The sequence below is a fragment of the Pieris brassicae genome, chromosome 4, assembly GCF_905147105.1.
Source record: "Pieris brassicae chromosome 4, ilPieBrab1.1, whole genome shotgun sequence".
Lineage (NCBI taxonomy): Eukaryota > Metazoa > Arthropoda > Insecta > Lepidoptera > Pieridae > Pieris > Pieris brassicae.
The window spans coordinates 262,069-278,431 of record NC_059668.1 but is presented as its reverse complement, the minus strand read 5'-3'; the positions used below and the strand labels follow the sequence as shown (position 1 = coordinate 278,431).

The 16,363-nt window shown below is 37.7% G+C and overlaps 3 protein-coding genes across 3 annotated transcripts; 1 reads left to right on the top strand and 2 right to left on the bottom strand.

The window, feature by feature from the left end:
* Nucleotides 1-3: 3 nt before the first annotated feature.
* On the bottom strand, nucleotides 4-661 carry LOC123708279. Its single transcript, XM_045658935.1, has 2 exons — nucleotides 430-661; nucleotides 4-362 (listed from the first exon to the last, which is right to left on the bottom strand). The coding sequence occupies exons 1-2, from the start codon at nucleotides 659-661 to the stop codon at nucleotides 4-6; spliced, it is 591 nt and encodes a 196-aa protein (XP_045514891.1).
* Nucleotides 662-5,658: 4,997 nt separating this feature from the next.
* Nucleotides 5,659-9,944, bottom strand: LOC123708911 (zinc finger protein 585B-like). The gene is made up of 5 exons (XM_045659920.1): nucleotides 9,390-9,944; nucleotides 8,865-8,992; nucleotides 8,260-8,392; nucleotides 7,899-8,183; nucleotides 5,659-6,798 (listed from the first exon to the last, which is right to left on the bottom strand). Exons 1-5 carry the CDS (start codon nucleotides 9,676-9,678, stop codon nucleotides 6,299-6,301), a joined length of 1,335 nt encoding a protein of 444 aa, XP_045515876.1. The 5' UTR covers nucleotides 9,679-9,944; the 3' UTR covers nucleotides 5,659-6,298.
* A 3,498-nt stretch (nucleotides 9,945-13,442) lies between these two features.
* On the top strand, nucleotides 13,443-16,122 carry LOC123708753 (elongin-B). Its single transcript, XM_045659617.1, has 5 exons — nucleotides 13,443-13,533; nucleotides 13,653-13,746; nucleotides 14,057-14,201; nucleotides 14,328-14,430; nucleotides 14,511-16,122. Exons 1-5 carry the CDS (start codon nucleotides 13,531-13,533, stop codon nucleotides 14,523-14,525), a joined length of 360 nt encoding a protein of 119 aa, XP_045515573.1. The 5' UTR covers nucleotides 13,443-13,530; the 3' UTR covers nucleotides 14,526-16,122.
* Nucleotides 16,123-16,363: the final 241 nt, after the last annotated feature.

The window sequence follows — 16,363 nt, the reverse complement described above, 5'->3', positions numbered from 1 at the left end:
AGTTTAATCATTGCTTTTAAGATAAATAGCTATAAAGTCTTGGCTATCGCGGACTTCCTGCGAATCCCACAGAGTCCACTCCGGCCCGACATCTTCGAAGGGCTTTGGATTCGTATGAACGCCGTGTTTATTGGACCCAATTATAATCAGTACGCGACCAGAAAAGTATTTTAAATAACCTCTAAAAGCATCGCCGTCGTTAAAATAACAAAATAATATAGCCGTAGAGTCGGAAGTGCTGAGAATATGAATTGTCTCTTTGTCCAAGTCAGGAGACGTGATCAGGAAGTCGATGAAGGTAGCCGGGGCATATTTACTCTTCCACCAAGTACCGTCCACCTCTATGCCTTTCACCGGTATGCCTGAAAAATACACAGGTCTATAAAGCAGTTGAATGAAATAGATTAAAAAAAATATAGACCAACCAACCAGTGGCTTGGCCGAGTATCCATTCCAATAAGCCACTTCCGCAGCCGATACTTAATACTTGGTCGCACTTTAGTTTTGCTAAATTTCTATCAATAAATTGAAAATTATCTTCGCTCGGAAACACCCACAATAACGTGTTTCTCGCTGGGTGGCTGTGGTACCTGTTCACTATCGATTTCCAGTCACCCTTATGGAACAGTTCGACTACTGTTGACACAAAGTGGTCCTCCATGGGCCAAGTTTGTTTAACTGACTTAACAAAATGAAATTAAATAAATATATTACTACAAAGTGTTACGTTTTCTTAACATTGACACTGAGCAGAATTAAAAACTACGTACGAGCATTTATAATCTATGCACGCAAAAATGACAACAGGGTTGAATTAAAAATATAAATATTACGCAATAACAATTAATTAGTTGGTTTTAAGGGTTTCTTGCGCAGGTGTTAACTTACCTTAACTCGGTATTTTCGAACATATAAGACGTAAGACAGAGAATCAGTTCATATAATAAAGGAGTAGAAATGGTAATACGAAGAAACATTTAGGGCGCCTGCAAATTTACCGCAACGTGCAGCGCTACTTTGTAAATCTATGTGAATAAACAACGCGCGATTGCAGCGCTACACTCGCGTCGGTGTCAGTTCAGATCAGTTCATCTCTTTTTTGTACAATAGACTTGTAACATGAACGAAAATCAGGTGAACAATTAATTTATCGATGAGGTTGATAGTCGCCCGACACGGGATATCGGATTTGAGCTCCGACTAGTACAGCAATAAAATTGAAACGAAAAAGGCATGTGGAGAAATATGCAATAAATTTATTGAGAATTTTCACATACAAAACCGCAAGTTAAAATTATAAGTATATTTTTAATACAATTACTTTATATTTTTATTACTTACCATGACATTTCTCCTTCTGGGCTAACAAAATGAAACCTGTTTCGTTTTAATAGTACATATAACACTAAGAGCAGTGTTTCGTGAAAATATGTACGCGACAGCAGTGACGTCAAACATGCTGAAATAGGATACGGTAACTGAAATCTGTTGAGATTTGCATACCAAATGTCACTTTTGGGGTTTTGTCCAGAAAGATTACGGTTTTATTTATTTATTGATTAAAAGTGTTAATACGTTACATTACAATATAAATTTTTTTTACGTAAATAAATCAAAAGGAGGGCAACTGGCGGCCTTATCGCTTTCGAGCGATCTCTTCCAGGCAATCACTGTGAGTAAAGAAAAAACAGTATTAAATTACATAAGATAGGCAAGAAGTGGAAAAAAGACAAAACTAAACGGGAAACATAAAAACAAACTAAACTAAAAAGATGATACATTAAAAATAAAAAGACACATAAATCTCGATAATGTAAGATAAGTCTCACCTCAGTAAGTAGTTAGTAAGAAAGCTAGGGATACGATGTGGACAGGTAATGCTTGTACAGGAGAAATTTAAAGGAAGATAGAGAAGGAGCTAAGCGAATAGGGACGGGAAGTGACTTCTATAGCCTAATTGCAGAGACCTTAGAGGTATCGCCAAGAAAAGAGGAGTTATGAGATGGGATTTCAAGGGTATAGTTTTCGGAAGAGCGCAAGTTATAGGCTCCCAAAAATTTTACGTGATTTTCACCAAGTATAATGTTATTGTGATAGCTAATATAATAAGTATTTTTTAATAGTAAAGTCCATCAATTAGTTAGATAACTCAATTACAGATCACGCCATAACATATTATAGTATCGTTCAGATTTTAAATATATATATATACGTCGATCTTTATGGTGTATAGGAATAGTAGAAGCGGTTCAGGCGTAGTTTTTGGGCAGGAAATCTAAAGATTTTTATGCCCAAATATATTTTATAATGACTGTGGCGCATTGTTTGAGAAATTCACGCGGGGACCAGCTAAATTCTTATATATTATAGTCTAACTGTAACCATGTCCAGAAATTTAACTGAATTCACATTTAATTTTAAAAATACGGCCCTGTGTTTTAACATTGAGATGTCAGTGATTGGCCATAGTCCAATATTCGTAGTAGTTGTAATATTTATTATTTTAACAATAGTCTACGCGTTGTTATAAATAATCTTCTATGTTTTTGTTTTCCCCGAGAACTAATCGTCTGATACCATAATCGAGCTGTGAATGTAACAAGCAACACGATTCTGGTTTCTGGTATGCATCCATATGTCGCCTGTCTGCAATCACCAAAACCATTGATTTTGGTATTGGTGACGACCTTACATTCATGACGTTATTAGTACATTACCTTACACAGAACTGGAGGCTAAGAGTTTTGATAAAAAGCTCCAGTTAAGACCCTGATGAGTTAGGATCCTAAATTAAATCGTATTATTGCATACTATGACCTTCTATAAACTGAAACGTATTGTAATCGCAAGACCGATGAACGAAAGAATGATGTTTTATGTAGGTTCTGAAATTCAATTGTCAATTTATTTCGACAGATTATTCTATGATAGTAAATTAAATGTAAAAATTATTTTAAATAATTCATCAATTACAATAAGCGATCAGGTTTTGGTATAGATCGGTAACTATTAAAAAATATTGTAAAGAAATATTTTAAGCGTAGTTTTCTAGTGCTATGACATAAGTCACAAACGTTTCCTTCAAATTTTGATAGGACGCAGGAGCTATCAGTATGCAGGTACAACGCTTGAACCAGGTGCCCCTCGATATATTTTTAATCTCATACAACTTAGGGTCCTTCAAGAAAAGAGCGTCCCAATTCTTAAAAGCCAATGCATTCGCAAACCCTCTTGCATTGAGTGGGCGGCGGTATCACTTATCATCAGGTCGTTCTCGTCAACCCGTTTGCCCCGTTATATTAAAAACATTTTTTAGTGGTCAGTAATTTCGTTTAAATATCATTAAATATTGACTACGGTTTTTTTTAAGCATGATATCAATCCTTATCCTAAGAAAAATTTGATTACAATCAATATATTAGGCGTCGGGACGTGACGACCCTATCGCCCACTGGTGAAATAACTTGTGACAGTGGTTATTTCACCAGTGCAGTCAGTCAACCCCCTTCCTAGTGGGAGTGCCATGCTGTCGCTTTCGGGCTTCAGCCAAACGGGCAGGCACGACCGGGGCAGTACCACTGTCTCACAGAAAACCGGGCCCCTCAATTCCCCCCCCCCCCCCCAGAATATGAAGATGTAGTTTAAACAAAGATTACCCCAGGGGGGTACCACACGTTTCCGCTGTGGAGAATCCCCCTCTGAGCGTCCATCATCGGAACAATCAGTATTCGGTGGTTGTCGGGCAAAAACTGCGCAAAAAACTATAGGTATCTCGGGGCAAACGGAAGAATTTACCGAAGGCATCCCCTTCCACGCTCTCAGTGGACTTTACCAATGTTAGGGGGCTCAACTCTAATCTTAACGCGGTTCACTTTCACCTCGAAACTGCGAAGCCGGCCTTATTCTTCCTTACTGAGACTCAGATATCCTCCCCGGCTGATACTTCCTACCTCTCCTACCCGGGGTACAAATTGGAACATTCATTTGTGCCGCGGGAGGAAGTTTGCTTGTACGTCAGAGAGGATATCTGTTCTCGTCGCCTCGGGTCGCTTGAAGGAAGGAACCTATCTAGCCTCTGGCTGCGCGTAGACTGCGATGACCATCCGCGATTCTACGCATGCCTGTATAGGTCCCATAGCGGAAATTCCGAAACTGACCAACTCATTGAGCACATCTAAATGGCTACAGATTCCCTGCTCGAAAGGATTCCTACCGCTGAAATTTTCGCCTGGTGACCTTCTATGTGTAAGGTATACTTACACATAGATGGGCAGAGGCAATTGAGTCCAAGGGGGAGGCGCTAGCGGTTAGTTTGGACATAGCGAAAGCCTTCGATCGGGTGTGGCACAAAGCACTGCTCTCGAAGCTTCCAGCCTACGGGCTTCCCGAGAAATTATGCGACTGGATCTCCAGCTTTCTGGCCGATCGGAGCATCAAGGTCGTCGTCGACGGAGCATGTTCCGACCCGTGAATGCTGGGGTCCCACAAGGCTGTGTTCTATCCCTGACCCTGTTTCTTCTGCATATCAATGACATGTTGCAACTTAGCAACATTCATTGCTATGCGGACGACAGCACTGGGGATACTCTTTACACTGGCCGGGCAGGTATTTCTCGAGCAGTTGTCGATGAGTACCGGAACAAACTTGTGTCTGAAGTCGAAACTCTACTACGTGGAGTCTCGGACTGGGGTAGACTAAACCTAGTCCAATTTAACCCCAAGAAGATACAAGTTTGCGCGTTTTCCGCGAAAAAAATACCCTTTGTCGCTACTCCTCTTTTCGAAAACACTCTTCTTGAAGCCACAGCCAGCATCGGAATACTTGGCGTTAACATATCGAACGACATTCAGTTTCGCGGTCATTTGGAGGGAAAGGCTAAATTAGCCTCCAAAAAGCTTGGTGTGCTCAGCAAGGCGAGACGGTACTTCACTCCGGGCCACCGCTTGCAACTCTATAAAGCGCAAATACGGCCCCACATGGAATACTGTTCTCACTTCTGGGCGGGGGCTCCCCAGTACCAGCTCCTTCCACTTGACCGTATCCAACGAAGAGCGGTTCGAATCGTCGATGACCAATCCCTCTCCGAGCGGCTCGATCCTTTGGCCTTGCGTAGAGATGTGGGGTCACTCTGCATCTTCTACCGCATTTACCATGGAGAGTGTTCAGAGGAGTTTTTCGGATTAATACCTGCAGCTGAGTTTCATAATCGGACGTCGAGGCAGAATACAAAATACCATCCGTATCACCTCGACGTCCGCCGTTCCACGACTGAGCATTTTTCAAGGCAATTTTTGCCGCGCACCACCGCTATGTGGAACCAGCTGCCCACTGATGTATTTCGGAACCAATTCGATTTAGGGCCTTCAATAAAAGAGCGTACCAATTCTTAAAAGGCCCGCAATGCACTCGCGAGCCCTCTGGCATTGTGAGTGTCCATGGTATCGCTTCACATCAGGTGAGCCTCTTGCCCGTTTGCCCCCTATTTTATTTTTTAAAAAAAGGTATCACAGTTTTAAAATAACTCCGTAATGATAACGGAAGGTCCTCGAAGGTCTTCGACTTCGACTAGCAATAGATACTTGTAATAACATCTATGGTTAAGAATCGGGAATTATCCGTTTTATTTCAAAAGCACAGAGCAATAAATAAAAAACACATGCATATACAAAATGTATTATTAAATTAAAAATACATAGTTCACTTAGTGTCGTACCTACTTTACATAAACTCCTTGAGATCTGAGTGAATGTGTCCGAGATCATCTTCAGTCGATATTACAAGCTAAAATTTACACAAGGACATAAACATTCTTTCGATAACCTCCACCAAAGAACCGTTCTCCACATACAAATCTGGCGACTTACACTTTGCTAATGCTCCTATAATAATAAAATATTATATTTAAAAAGCAACTCCAGCTCTGCTGCACACAAATGAAATAATAAGTCAGATATTTGCTTTAACTTTTTGTATGTTTATATCTCTAAGTGAGAGTTTAGTCGTTTTTGAATTTACCCCAATAATCAGTTCTCTCTATGATTATTATTATACCGTATACTGGAATCGCAAGAGCCAGTCCTAATGTAAACGAATCGTGAAGATTTAATACATTTTTGACAACGAATTCTTAAATTTTTTTCCTTTGGAAGGTGAATATATTTGATCTTTATTAAATATTAATTAACATAAAATGAATGATATGTTTAAACTTCGAGATCGATTAACATTTTTGGCCCAAAATCTCACTCCATCAAACGAAGGATCCCCGCGGTACCGAAGATAAAAGTCGTTTAGAAATTAGGCGGTGTTCTCCTCCATCTTCCTCCGCCAGAGCGCCTTGGGACTATGCAGGGCGCGGCCGTAGAGGATCTTCTGGTAGATCTCGACGTTCCTGATCGGCGGCGCCGGGTCGGCGGGCGGGATGCCTCGTCTCACGCTCTGGAACTTCTCCTGGTCGATGGGAGGCAGGGGCACCACGGCCTTCCGGATCTTGTGCACGTACTCGTCCTCCTGGACGGGGTTCGGCGCCTCGGCCGCCGTCCTCCTCTTCTCCACGATCACGCTCCGTCGCGCGTTATTGGCTTCGAGGATGGACCGGGCGTCTGCTGCGGGCTCCTCGGAAGCCTCGGGCTCCACCGGCGCCTCGGGCTCCACCGGCGCCTCGGGAGCTCGGCGCTCGCAGAGAACGGCGCTCGAAGGCGCGTACACCTCGGGATGCGTGTTGCGGATATGCCTCTCCAGGTTGTCCTTGCGGCGGAACTGGCGCTCGCAGAGCTTGCAGCGGAACGGCTTCGAATCTGAAGCGAAACGAGTTAAGAGCGGACATTAACCAACATCGGTCTTAGTAGATTTGATTTTATCGAAGTATGAGAAGTTTCATTTAAATTTAAAAACAATAAATATGTATTGATCCTTTACGATAAATTCAACCATGGTTATTATGAACCGTTAGTTCGGCCGAGGGCTGTCACTAGCGATCTTACGAGTTATTTAAATGAAAAGCATTTTTTTCATTTTTGTATCGCGCAACACTGTATCGTCCGTCTCATCTCACGCGACTTTCGGGAATATGTTTGTTTCACTTGAGAATCGCCTACTATCTCGCTCTATTGAGACGAGAGTGTAATTGTCACGAGTAAAATAAAAACTGAACTGTACAGCATTTATAATATTAGTAAGAATGTATAATACGTAATTATTTAATTTAAAAAAAAGGATCGACGAAGTTTCAAATCAAACCGCGTACGTAAATTAAAATGATACCTATATTACTTATTTAGCGTGATACCATAAGTTTATTTGCCGTTGTCACGTGTCAATTAATAGATAAAAACAATCAATAATACTAACTATGGTTAAAAATATATATAAATTTGTTTGTTGGCATATATAAAACAACTTACAGACATTGTGTGATTATCGAAACGACAAACGAAAACTAAATTATAGTTTAAACTTTTTAAATTATTATTATAATTTTAAATATTATTTCAGCAAATCGTGACGCGTACATTTAGCGGGCTATACTATATAATAATTTAGCATTAGGCGCGCTCTCAACGCGACAAAGCGGAAAGCGGAAAGCGGAGAGCGTAAAGCGGAAAGCGGAAAGCGGAGAGCGTAAAGCGGAGAGCGAAGAGCGGAAAGCGGAGAGCGGAAAGCGGAGAGTGGAAAGCGGAAAGCGGAGAGCGGAAAGCGGAGAGTGGAAAGCGGAGAGCGGAAAGTGGAAAGCGGAGAGCGGAAAGTGGAAAGCGGAGAGCGGAGAGCGGAAAGCGGAGAGCGGAAAGCGGAGAGCGGAGAGTGGAAAGCGGAAAGTGGGAAGCGGAGAGCGGAAAGCGGAGAGTGGAAAGCGGAGAGCGGAAAGTGGAAAGCGGAGAGCGGAAAGCGGACTACGCACCTGTGTGCACGGCGAGATGGCGACGCATGTCCTTGCGGGAGTGGAAGGCGCGAGGGCAGCGCGGGCACTGGTGGCTCCGGCCGGCGCCGCGGGGCCCGTCCTGCGCCGCGCTCGCGTCTCGGTGCCGCATCAAGTGCTTCCGGTAGTTGGACTTGTCTCGGAACTTCTTGGCGCAAGTCTCGCACGCGAAGGGCTTCTCCTCCGAGTGGGTCAGGCTGTGCTTGCGCAGAGCGGTCGCGTTGTTGAAAGATTTGCCGCATTGAGGGCACGAAAACGTTCTCTCGTCTGAAATTTGGATAATTCCGGTATTGATTTACCTTTGAAAAAGTCCGCGGTTCTCGTTATGTTACAATATGCTCACTCGAATGTTTCAGCTTATGGCGTTTCAATTTAGACATCTGCACGAAGCTCGAACCGCACACGTCGCACGGATATATCTTCTCGTTCCGATGAACCCTCATGTGATATTTGTAATGAGATTGAGACACAAAACCCTAAAACAGAGGTTAGCAAAATTTATATTCACAGACCACTTTCACCATTTTGCAGGGTCTCGGGGACCGGTGCACCTACATTTCTAGCATATGCCCAGTCAACAAGAACTACCAGCTAACCATGAATTAATAGTTTTCGAAAAAAACATTGACAATTGATTGTGCTATAGTAGCAAAGTCAAAAAAGTGATACCATCCTACTTTACTGTTTAACTGCTACTGGCAGCCTAACAAACCCCTCAATTCAACTTTATTTTCTTGTATATACTATATTCTTACATATGTAAATTTTCATGGAACCCCACTGTCTTTTCCATTATCTATCCCCATAGAGCTTCCCTATACAATACCCTAACAGATGAGACAGAAGAGAACAATTTCAAACAGATAAAAAATGAACTTATCATTTATTTATATATGGAGTACATTAGTGAGTAATTCAAAACATTATAATCAGATGATGTTGACGTACCTGATTACATTCCACACATTGGTACGGTTTCTTTTGTCCATTGCAGTATGCATGATAAATGGTGTGTTTACGAGTCTGTAACTTTTTATTGCAAATGGTACACAGATAGTATTTTATGCCAGACATATCTGTAAGGAGATATATTTTTTCAGTATTAAGCCCAATGTACCATTACAAACCTATAGTACCATTATATGATATAAATAAATAAAAAAAAATATATATACATATACCTATGATCTCCATGAGGCATAGACATTTACTTTTTAGGATAGATAGTTTTAGTGTTTTATAATGTGCCTAAAATATTAGAAATATACAAAAGAATGGTACAATGTCGTTACAATTTTTTTTTGCAACAGCATTTACAATGTAAATCTAAATTTTTTATTCCATAACAGTGTAAGGATGTAATATTTCAAAGGTAAATTATTTGAATAGGTTTTATAGTTCTTGAGAATATACCCCTATACAAAAACAAACTTTATTAGTAATATTTGTAAAGATGATTGATATAATTCTAACCTGTTTCAACTTTGATATGAGCAGTTTCTGGTGTTATCCTATTTAAATCATTACATTCAGATTTTTTCTCTTCTGGATTACCAATAGACGCATCTATTAGTTCAGTTGCTTCTAATTTGGAACCATGTACTTGACTTATCTTAGACTCACTACAGGCGACACAACCAGATTTTTCTTGTAGTAGACAATCCATACACTTTACATGACCACAACTCTCTGTCACTAGTCTATTATCAGTTCGGTTGATTGTTTTTCTATTATTGCAATTAATACATATATGTGTATTCATTTTGAGTTTTGTAACTTGGCGTTCCTAGGTTATAATAATATTGTCAAAAATAAATATGATTATTATACGGATTACAGAACAGAACGCATTTGTACAGTAGCCGGCACTCGGCACAGAATTTTACAAATTATTGGTACATTCATAATTGTAGAGGTTTAAGAAATAAACTATAAGAATAACTCATCTGTGATTTCATAATAGTCATAAGTGAAGATCACAAACTAGGAACACTTTGTGAATTAAGAATGTTTGTCAATTTCGGGACAATAAACAAAGGACAGATTGCTTCAAATCTTATTAATGGCACAGAGTGACAGATTTTTTTTACATTAATGGCAACAAGTCAGACTGACAAAATCACAAATTAATAGACATAATTGTGGCTGTGGCCAGAGATGCTAAGAAAATCCACATACAGCTCACATAGTGATGCGAAAGTAAAATTTAATATAGGGCGAAGTTTTAAAAAAAAAACGAACGTCTATATTTTATATTAATGCTCAAACTAAACCAAATATAATTCCTAAGCGTGGCTTATACTACAAGATAGATAACTAAGCTTAACGGTTAGACCTACAACAGCTATCTTGTTCTTCTTCTTCAATGTGAAATGTGTTTTAATTCATATTTGTAAACCGAGTGTACAAATAAAAAAATAGGGATTTTTACAGGGGGCAAACGGGCAGGAAGCTTAACTGATGTTTATTTATTTAGTTATTTATTAAGGAACACCAACAAATTACATGTATACATTTTCTAATTAACAATATTGGGTTTTATTCTAGCATGCAATCTAATAATAGGTGTACACAACATTGACTCTAATAAATGATAGCGGACAGAGTTACTTAAGTATTTGTATCTTTAAACATAAATAAATTGAAACGTGGAAAATATTACATGACTTATGGCTGAAATGACTGAATTTTTTTCTTAAAACTAGGAAGTGAGTCATAATACACGTCAAGACAATATCTACAATTACATTGGTTAAAATTCCTAAGTATTCTACTGAGGGGCGCATGTTTACCTAGATTGGTTAAGGACTGTGGAACGACAAAAGTATCAGTCTGTCTTCTTCTTGCGTTGATTCTAGGCACTACAAAGTAAATCTTTTTTAAAATATCTGGACTAATAATCGTGCCGTGCATCAATTTGTACAAAAACACCAGGTCCACAATCATACGACGATCCTCGAGTGTTTGCAAATTGAACTTCTGTAATCGATCAACATAATCACTTCTGTAGCAAAATTTAGGAGTTTTGTACGCTAGGAACCGTGTGAATGTTAATACTTGTGTGTTTGGTATGTGGGATTCCACACAACACTAGCGTACTCAAGGTGGCTGCGCACCAATGCATTGTACAGACTACAGACACTATCCAGTGTCACACCAAGGTCTCGTATACGGTCAACCTCCTCAAGAGCAACTCCATTAATTGAGTAAGAAGATTGGAATAAGTTTTTATTCCTAGTAAATTTTATATGAAAGCATTTAAAATCATGAGGTTATTTTTACACCAAGTGTGTATGGCAAGTAAGTCCTTTTGCAATAGAGCAATATCATTCGTTGAAATTATTGCCTTAAACAATTTCATGTCATCGGCAAACAATGAACATTTACTATAATGAACATGATCTACTATATCATTTATAAATAAAATTGGCCCGAGGTGAGAGCCCTGAGGCACGCCCGAAATTGCCACATATGGATTTGATGCATAACCATTTGTCACCACTGTTGATGATCTGAATTTAAGGTACGATGCAAACCAAGAATGTAAGGATCCGCAAATACCAAATGTAATTAATTTTTTTAATAATATATGGTGACAAAGGCGCTACTAAAACAGTATATATCGCATCTACTTGTATCCGCTTATCAACATGCTCCATGAGAGTTGTGACATAAGGAACCAGGTTCGTAGACACAGATCTGCCACGCTGGAAACCATGCTGTCTCACACTTATCATAGGTTTAACGTGAAAAGTGAGAATTTCACATATAACTGACTCAAACAATTTTGAAAACGTGCTCAGAATCGAGATTGGTCGGTAGTTTTTTACGCTTTCCCTTTCACCCTTTTTATATACTGGGATAATACGTGCTTCTTTCCAAATAGTAGGAAATATTCCTTTGTCCAGGGAAGAATTAAAAATAAGAGTGAGAGGGAAAGCGAGCTCGGCAGCACACCTCTTCACGAAAAGGGGTGGTAGACCGTCTGGCCCAGCGCCCTTTGTAGAATCCAGTTTCTTTAAAGCCTTTAGTATGGTTGCCTCTTGAAAAACTTAATAATAGGTGAGCCATGATATAATCAGGATGAGTATAAGCAGAGGTAGTACTATTATTCTTTTCGTAGACATGGTTATTGAAAGTCGATGAAAAGTGTGCGGCGAACAAATTTACTATTTCATTGCCCGTTGAGCCAGTCCCACTGTCATGTTTCATGAGCGATGGCAACGCATTTTGAATATTTTCGTCTTTCACTAAGGTACTTTCAGAATTTTTTGGGATCTTTATTTATGGCATCCTCTGTGTTACGTATATAGGCCAAGTAACACTCTGAGTAATGCTTATTACATCGTTCGCGTAGAATTTTGTACTCAAATTCATCACGGGGGTTATTGTACTTACGTGACCGACGCCAAGTTTATTCTTTTCCGAGAATAATTTTCGAAGTGAATTATTAAAGCAGGGTGGGTAATTATGAGATTTACGATGAAATTTAGGAACGTGTTGTTCGATTATACTATTAATATGTTCATAAAAGATTTCAGTCATCTCTTCAATACTATTTGTTACAGAGAAAACGAGACGCCAGTCGATCCCACGCAACTCTTTAAATATCATCGAATAATCAGCCCGGTAAAAATTAAAACCAATGTGCGGCAACTTCGGCAGAAACGCGACTGTTAAATCCAGAACAACAAACAACTGAGGGTGATGATGTAAGTAAGCTTGATGCTCAGCTTACTTAAAAGATCCACTGGCCTCTCGAGTGTTGCGTTAGCCACATTTGTGAATACTAAATCTAAAGTTCTATTATTAAAGTTTTTAACATGTGATGTTAAGTGATACTGCTGACCATGGACACTCAATACCAGAGGGCTCGCTAGTGCGTTCCCGGCCTTTTAAAAATTGGTACGCTCTTTTACCCAAATGACCTTATTTAACGCCAAAGGATCAAGCCACTCAGAAATTAACTGGTCTTCAGTCACTCGTTTAAAAGGGCCAAGTGTATAGAGCTGGTACAAGGGAGTTCTTGAATAGAGGAGAGAACAGTACTCCATGTGTGACCAAATTGACGCTCTATAAAGTTGCAAGCGGTGGCCCGGAGTAAAGTGTCGCCCCGAATGGCTAAGCACGCCAAACTTGTTTGAGGCCACTTATCATTTCTATCTAAATGACCGAGAATCTGAACCTCAACCAAAATTCAATACCAAATACCAGTGAAGATAATTTTGATGTTTACAGACGGACGCGGTTAAGTGAACGTTCATTACTAATAAGAATTATGTACGCATAAAAAACATACATACTTAATAATATTTTATACTGTAAAAATTTAATTACAATTAACATTTTCAGAAAAAATATCGTGTAATTACAAATACAAACAATTACGCTGTCTCTTAAAGTTCCATGTAAAAATTTTATGCCACTGGTTGTAAGCGGCCTATTTATTCCTTACTATACAAATATAACCTTTGACAAAAATATTATATCTGTTACCTTTTCTTGATCTGTGATCTGTATTTATTAAATTGTCATACGAACTAATTTTACTTGTACTCCTTGAAACGTTTTTTTATAAAATATCTAGTTTATAATTTTTAATTATAGTTTGAACATGGTGAGAAATCCCTTTTTTAAAGTTTATTAAGGATGTGTATAAAAAATTTATGCTTCACTTGGTGTGGGTGTCTTGATATGCGATCTTATATGTAACCTCAAAACGCTTTTTGTTTTCAGGATGTCTTTTTAATGATTAGGCGAAAAAAATTAACCATCTTCACGGATGCCAAGGATACTACTACTGTATTAGAACTTAAGAAAATGATTGAAGGTGAAATGTTTATGTATTGACGTACAATAATTCTATTTATAGTAGTAAGAGTTTCAACTTATGCGTTCTTAATGTAATACTCAGTGTTTTTATCATCTAATTCAAAGAAAACTATTTTTTGTTAGCACATGAATTCTACGAGTAATTAAGGGCTTTATATAATATTAAAACTTATAGGGTTCATGGGTCTAGCATTCATAATTTTTGTCAACAAGATTAAATACCTTTATATAGTCTTATTTATCTAATTGACTTAAAAATTTCAATTTGAATATTTTAATTTACTTTTTCAATGCTGTAACTCTTTCAGGCATTCTAAAAGTTCCACCACCTAGTCAGATGTTGTTTAATAAAGACAGTCAGTTGATGGAAGATGAAAAAACCCTAGCAGAATATGCCTTAACCTCAGTTACTGCTAGAGCACAATGCCCCGCACCAATTGGACTTGCTCTCAGGTACAATTAGAAATCTATTTTAATTGCTGTTTACTCTTCTACATGTAACAAACATTTCCTGAAAGGTAATAATTTTTTGTAATCTGAGCTTCTATAATTTGTGACTTATTATTTTATTGATCATAGGAAAGAAAATGGTGAGTTTGAAGCTCTGGATCTCACTCCCTATTCTTCACCACCAGATCTGCCCGATGTAATGAAGTCACAGGAAGCCAATGGACAGGAACAGGTAAAAAATTAGCAGTTTCTGGGAAATAATATGCCCAGTATGAGAACAATAGCACAATAATTATGTTGGATTTATTTCAGATGGATCAACACTAAATAAGCATCAAATGTCAAGCTTGCGATACAACCAGCATCTTAGTATCACTGTAAATACATGAGCAATATTTAATGCATTATGGTTTGGGTATAGCAGCAACAAGAAGTTGCTTTTTTATATTTGGCAACTCAAATTGTTAGTCATGAAGCAATTACTGGCAATATACACAAAATTTATCTAACATACTATCCTAGAGTTCATTCATTTCATTAATTAATATTTACATAATGCCAAAAATAATAAAATTTTATCTTAGTTGTCAGTATTGAGGATCACACCACTGCAACCGTGTTCATGTTTAGATCATGCTCACTGACACACAAGTCATGTGTAGTATGTAGTACGGGTTGAAGTGTTTCGTGATATTTTTGTAGGTGTATCTTCTACTTTACTCAAATCACCAGTCCTTGGCTTATTCACAACACAAAATTTTTGTACTAACACAAACAATTAACTTATTACATAAATGTCGCGCTTTACTCTGTTAAGTATTACAAAAATGATTTTAAACTTATCTATAATGGCAACATGACATTGTTTTGTTTAAGTATGATATACATTTTTGATATAAAATTAAAAAAACCTAAAGAATGGCAGAGTTCTGGTTTTATGGAATAGTTCAACTCAGAAATTAGTCAATTCTAGGGGAAGAAGGAAGTTGGGCATAGTAGTTTGATTTTCTTATAATTTAATTCATTAATATGGTATATAACTATTAGTATAGGACAATCTATAGATAGTAGTTAAAACAGGGCGTAAAACATATTTTGGGGCTTGTAATTTAAAACACTTACTTAAGTTTTACACATGTAGAATGAGGAGTAAGAAGAGTTTTGGTAAAAAGCTCATTTAAAATCTAGCGTAATACATAATATTTTTAATTGAAATGTATTGTAGGCCCCAAAAATACTTGTTCCTTAATGAGAAGATGTCTTATTGGTTGAAAATTTGTTTAAACTTAAAGCTATTGTTTATTTATACCTTTGTATTAAGAGATCTTTGTGGTTTGATTATTAAATTCTAATTCTAGAATTCACTTTTACATGAGAACTCATAATTGTATGAAATAAAAATGTTTATTGGACACTTTAATAAAACATGAACCAATTCTGCTCTATGTCAGTGCAAATACATTAATTTTAAGTCTTGCATTGAACTTTATTTTAATGAGAGGTCTAAAAACCTATGTTCATATCCGTCAACTACATGTAATCGGGATAAAAGTCATTTAAAATATATACATATTACCATTCCATATTTTGTACTGATGTGCGACAAATGTGGTATATTATTAGAGTAGGAAAATGATATTGATTTGCCATTAAAATAATATTGTAATAAAATTTCCCTTTTAAGTATTTTCTTTAGTAGCAGCAAAGCAACTTGGTTTAGGTTCTGGTTTGTTTATTAAACTAAGCTAAATATATATATATGAGCGATAATTGTTAAATTTTTATCTAGATTGCATGTAAGATGAAAAAATAGGCAAGACTTGCGAAAATTGGTAATGTCAAAGACTATTCTGTCTTAGGTAGTGTCATGTGCAAGTATGGGATGTAATAAGAATCAGCAAAAAATAAAGCTGTTTTGATTTGTTTTGGACCTTTTTTGTCTTAACCTTATACCTTAACTATTATTATAAAATGTATGTAGTTTATTTGATTTATTACTTGCATCAAAAATTACTTACTTTACTACTATTACGCCCTCTAGGTCAATGGCAGAGACGCACATTTTTTGTATAGAATATACGGCGAACGGTCACGAGAAGCACGTTTTTTTTTAAATGTAATAGTAGACAAACGCACAAGAGGCTCACCTAATGTTAAGTAATATT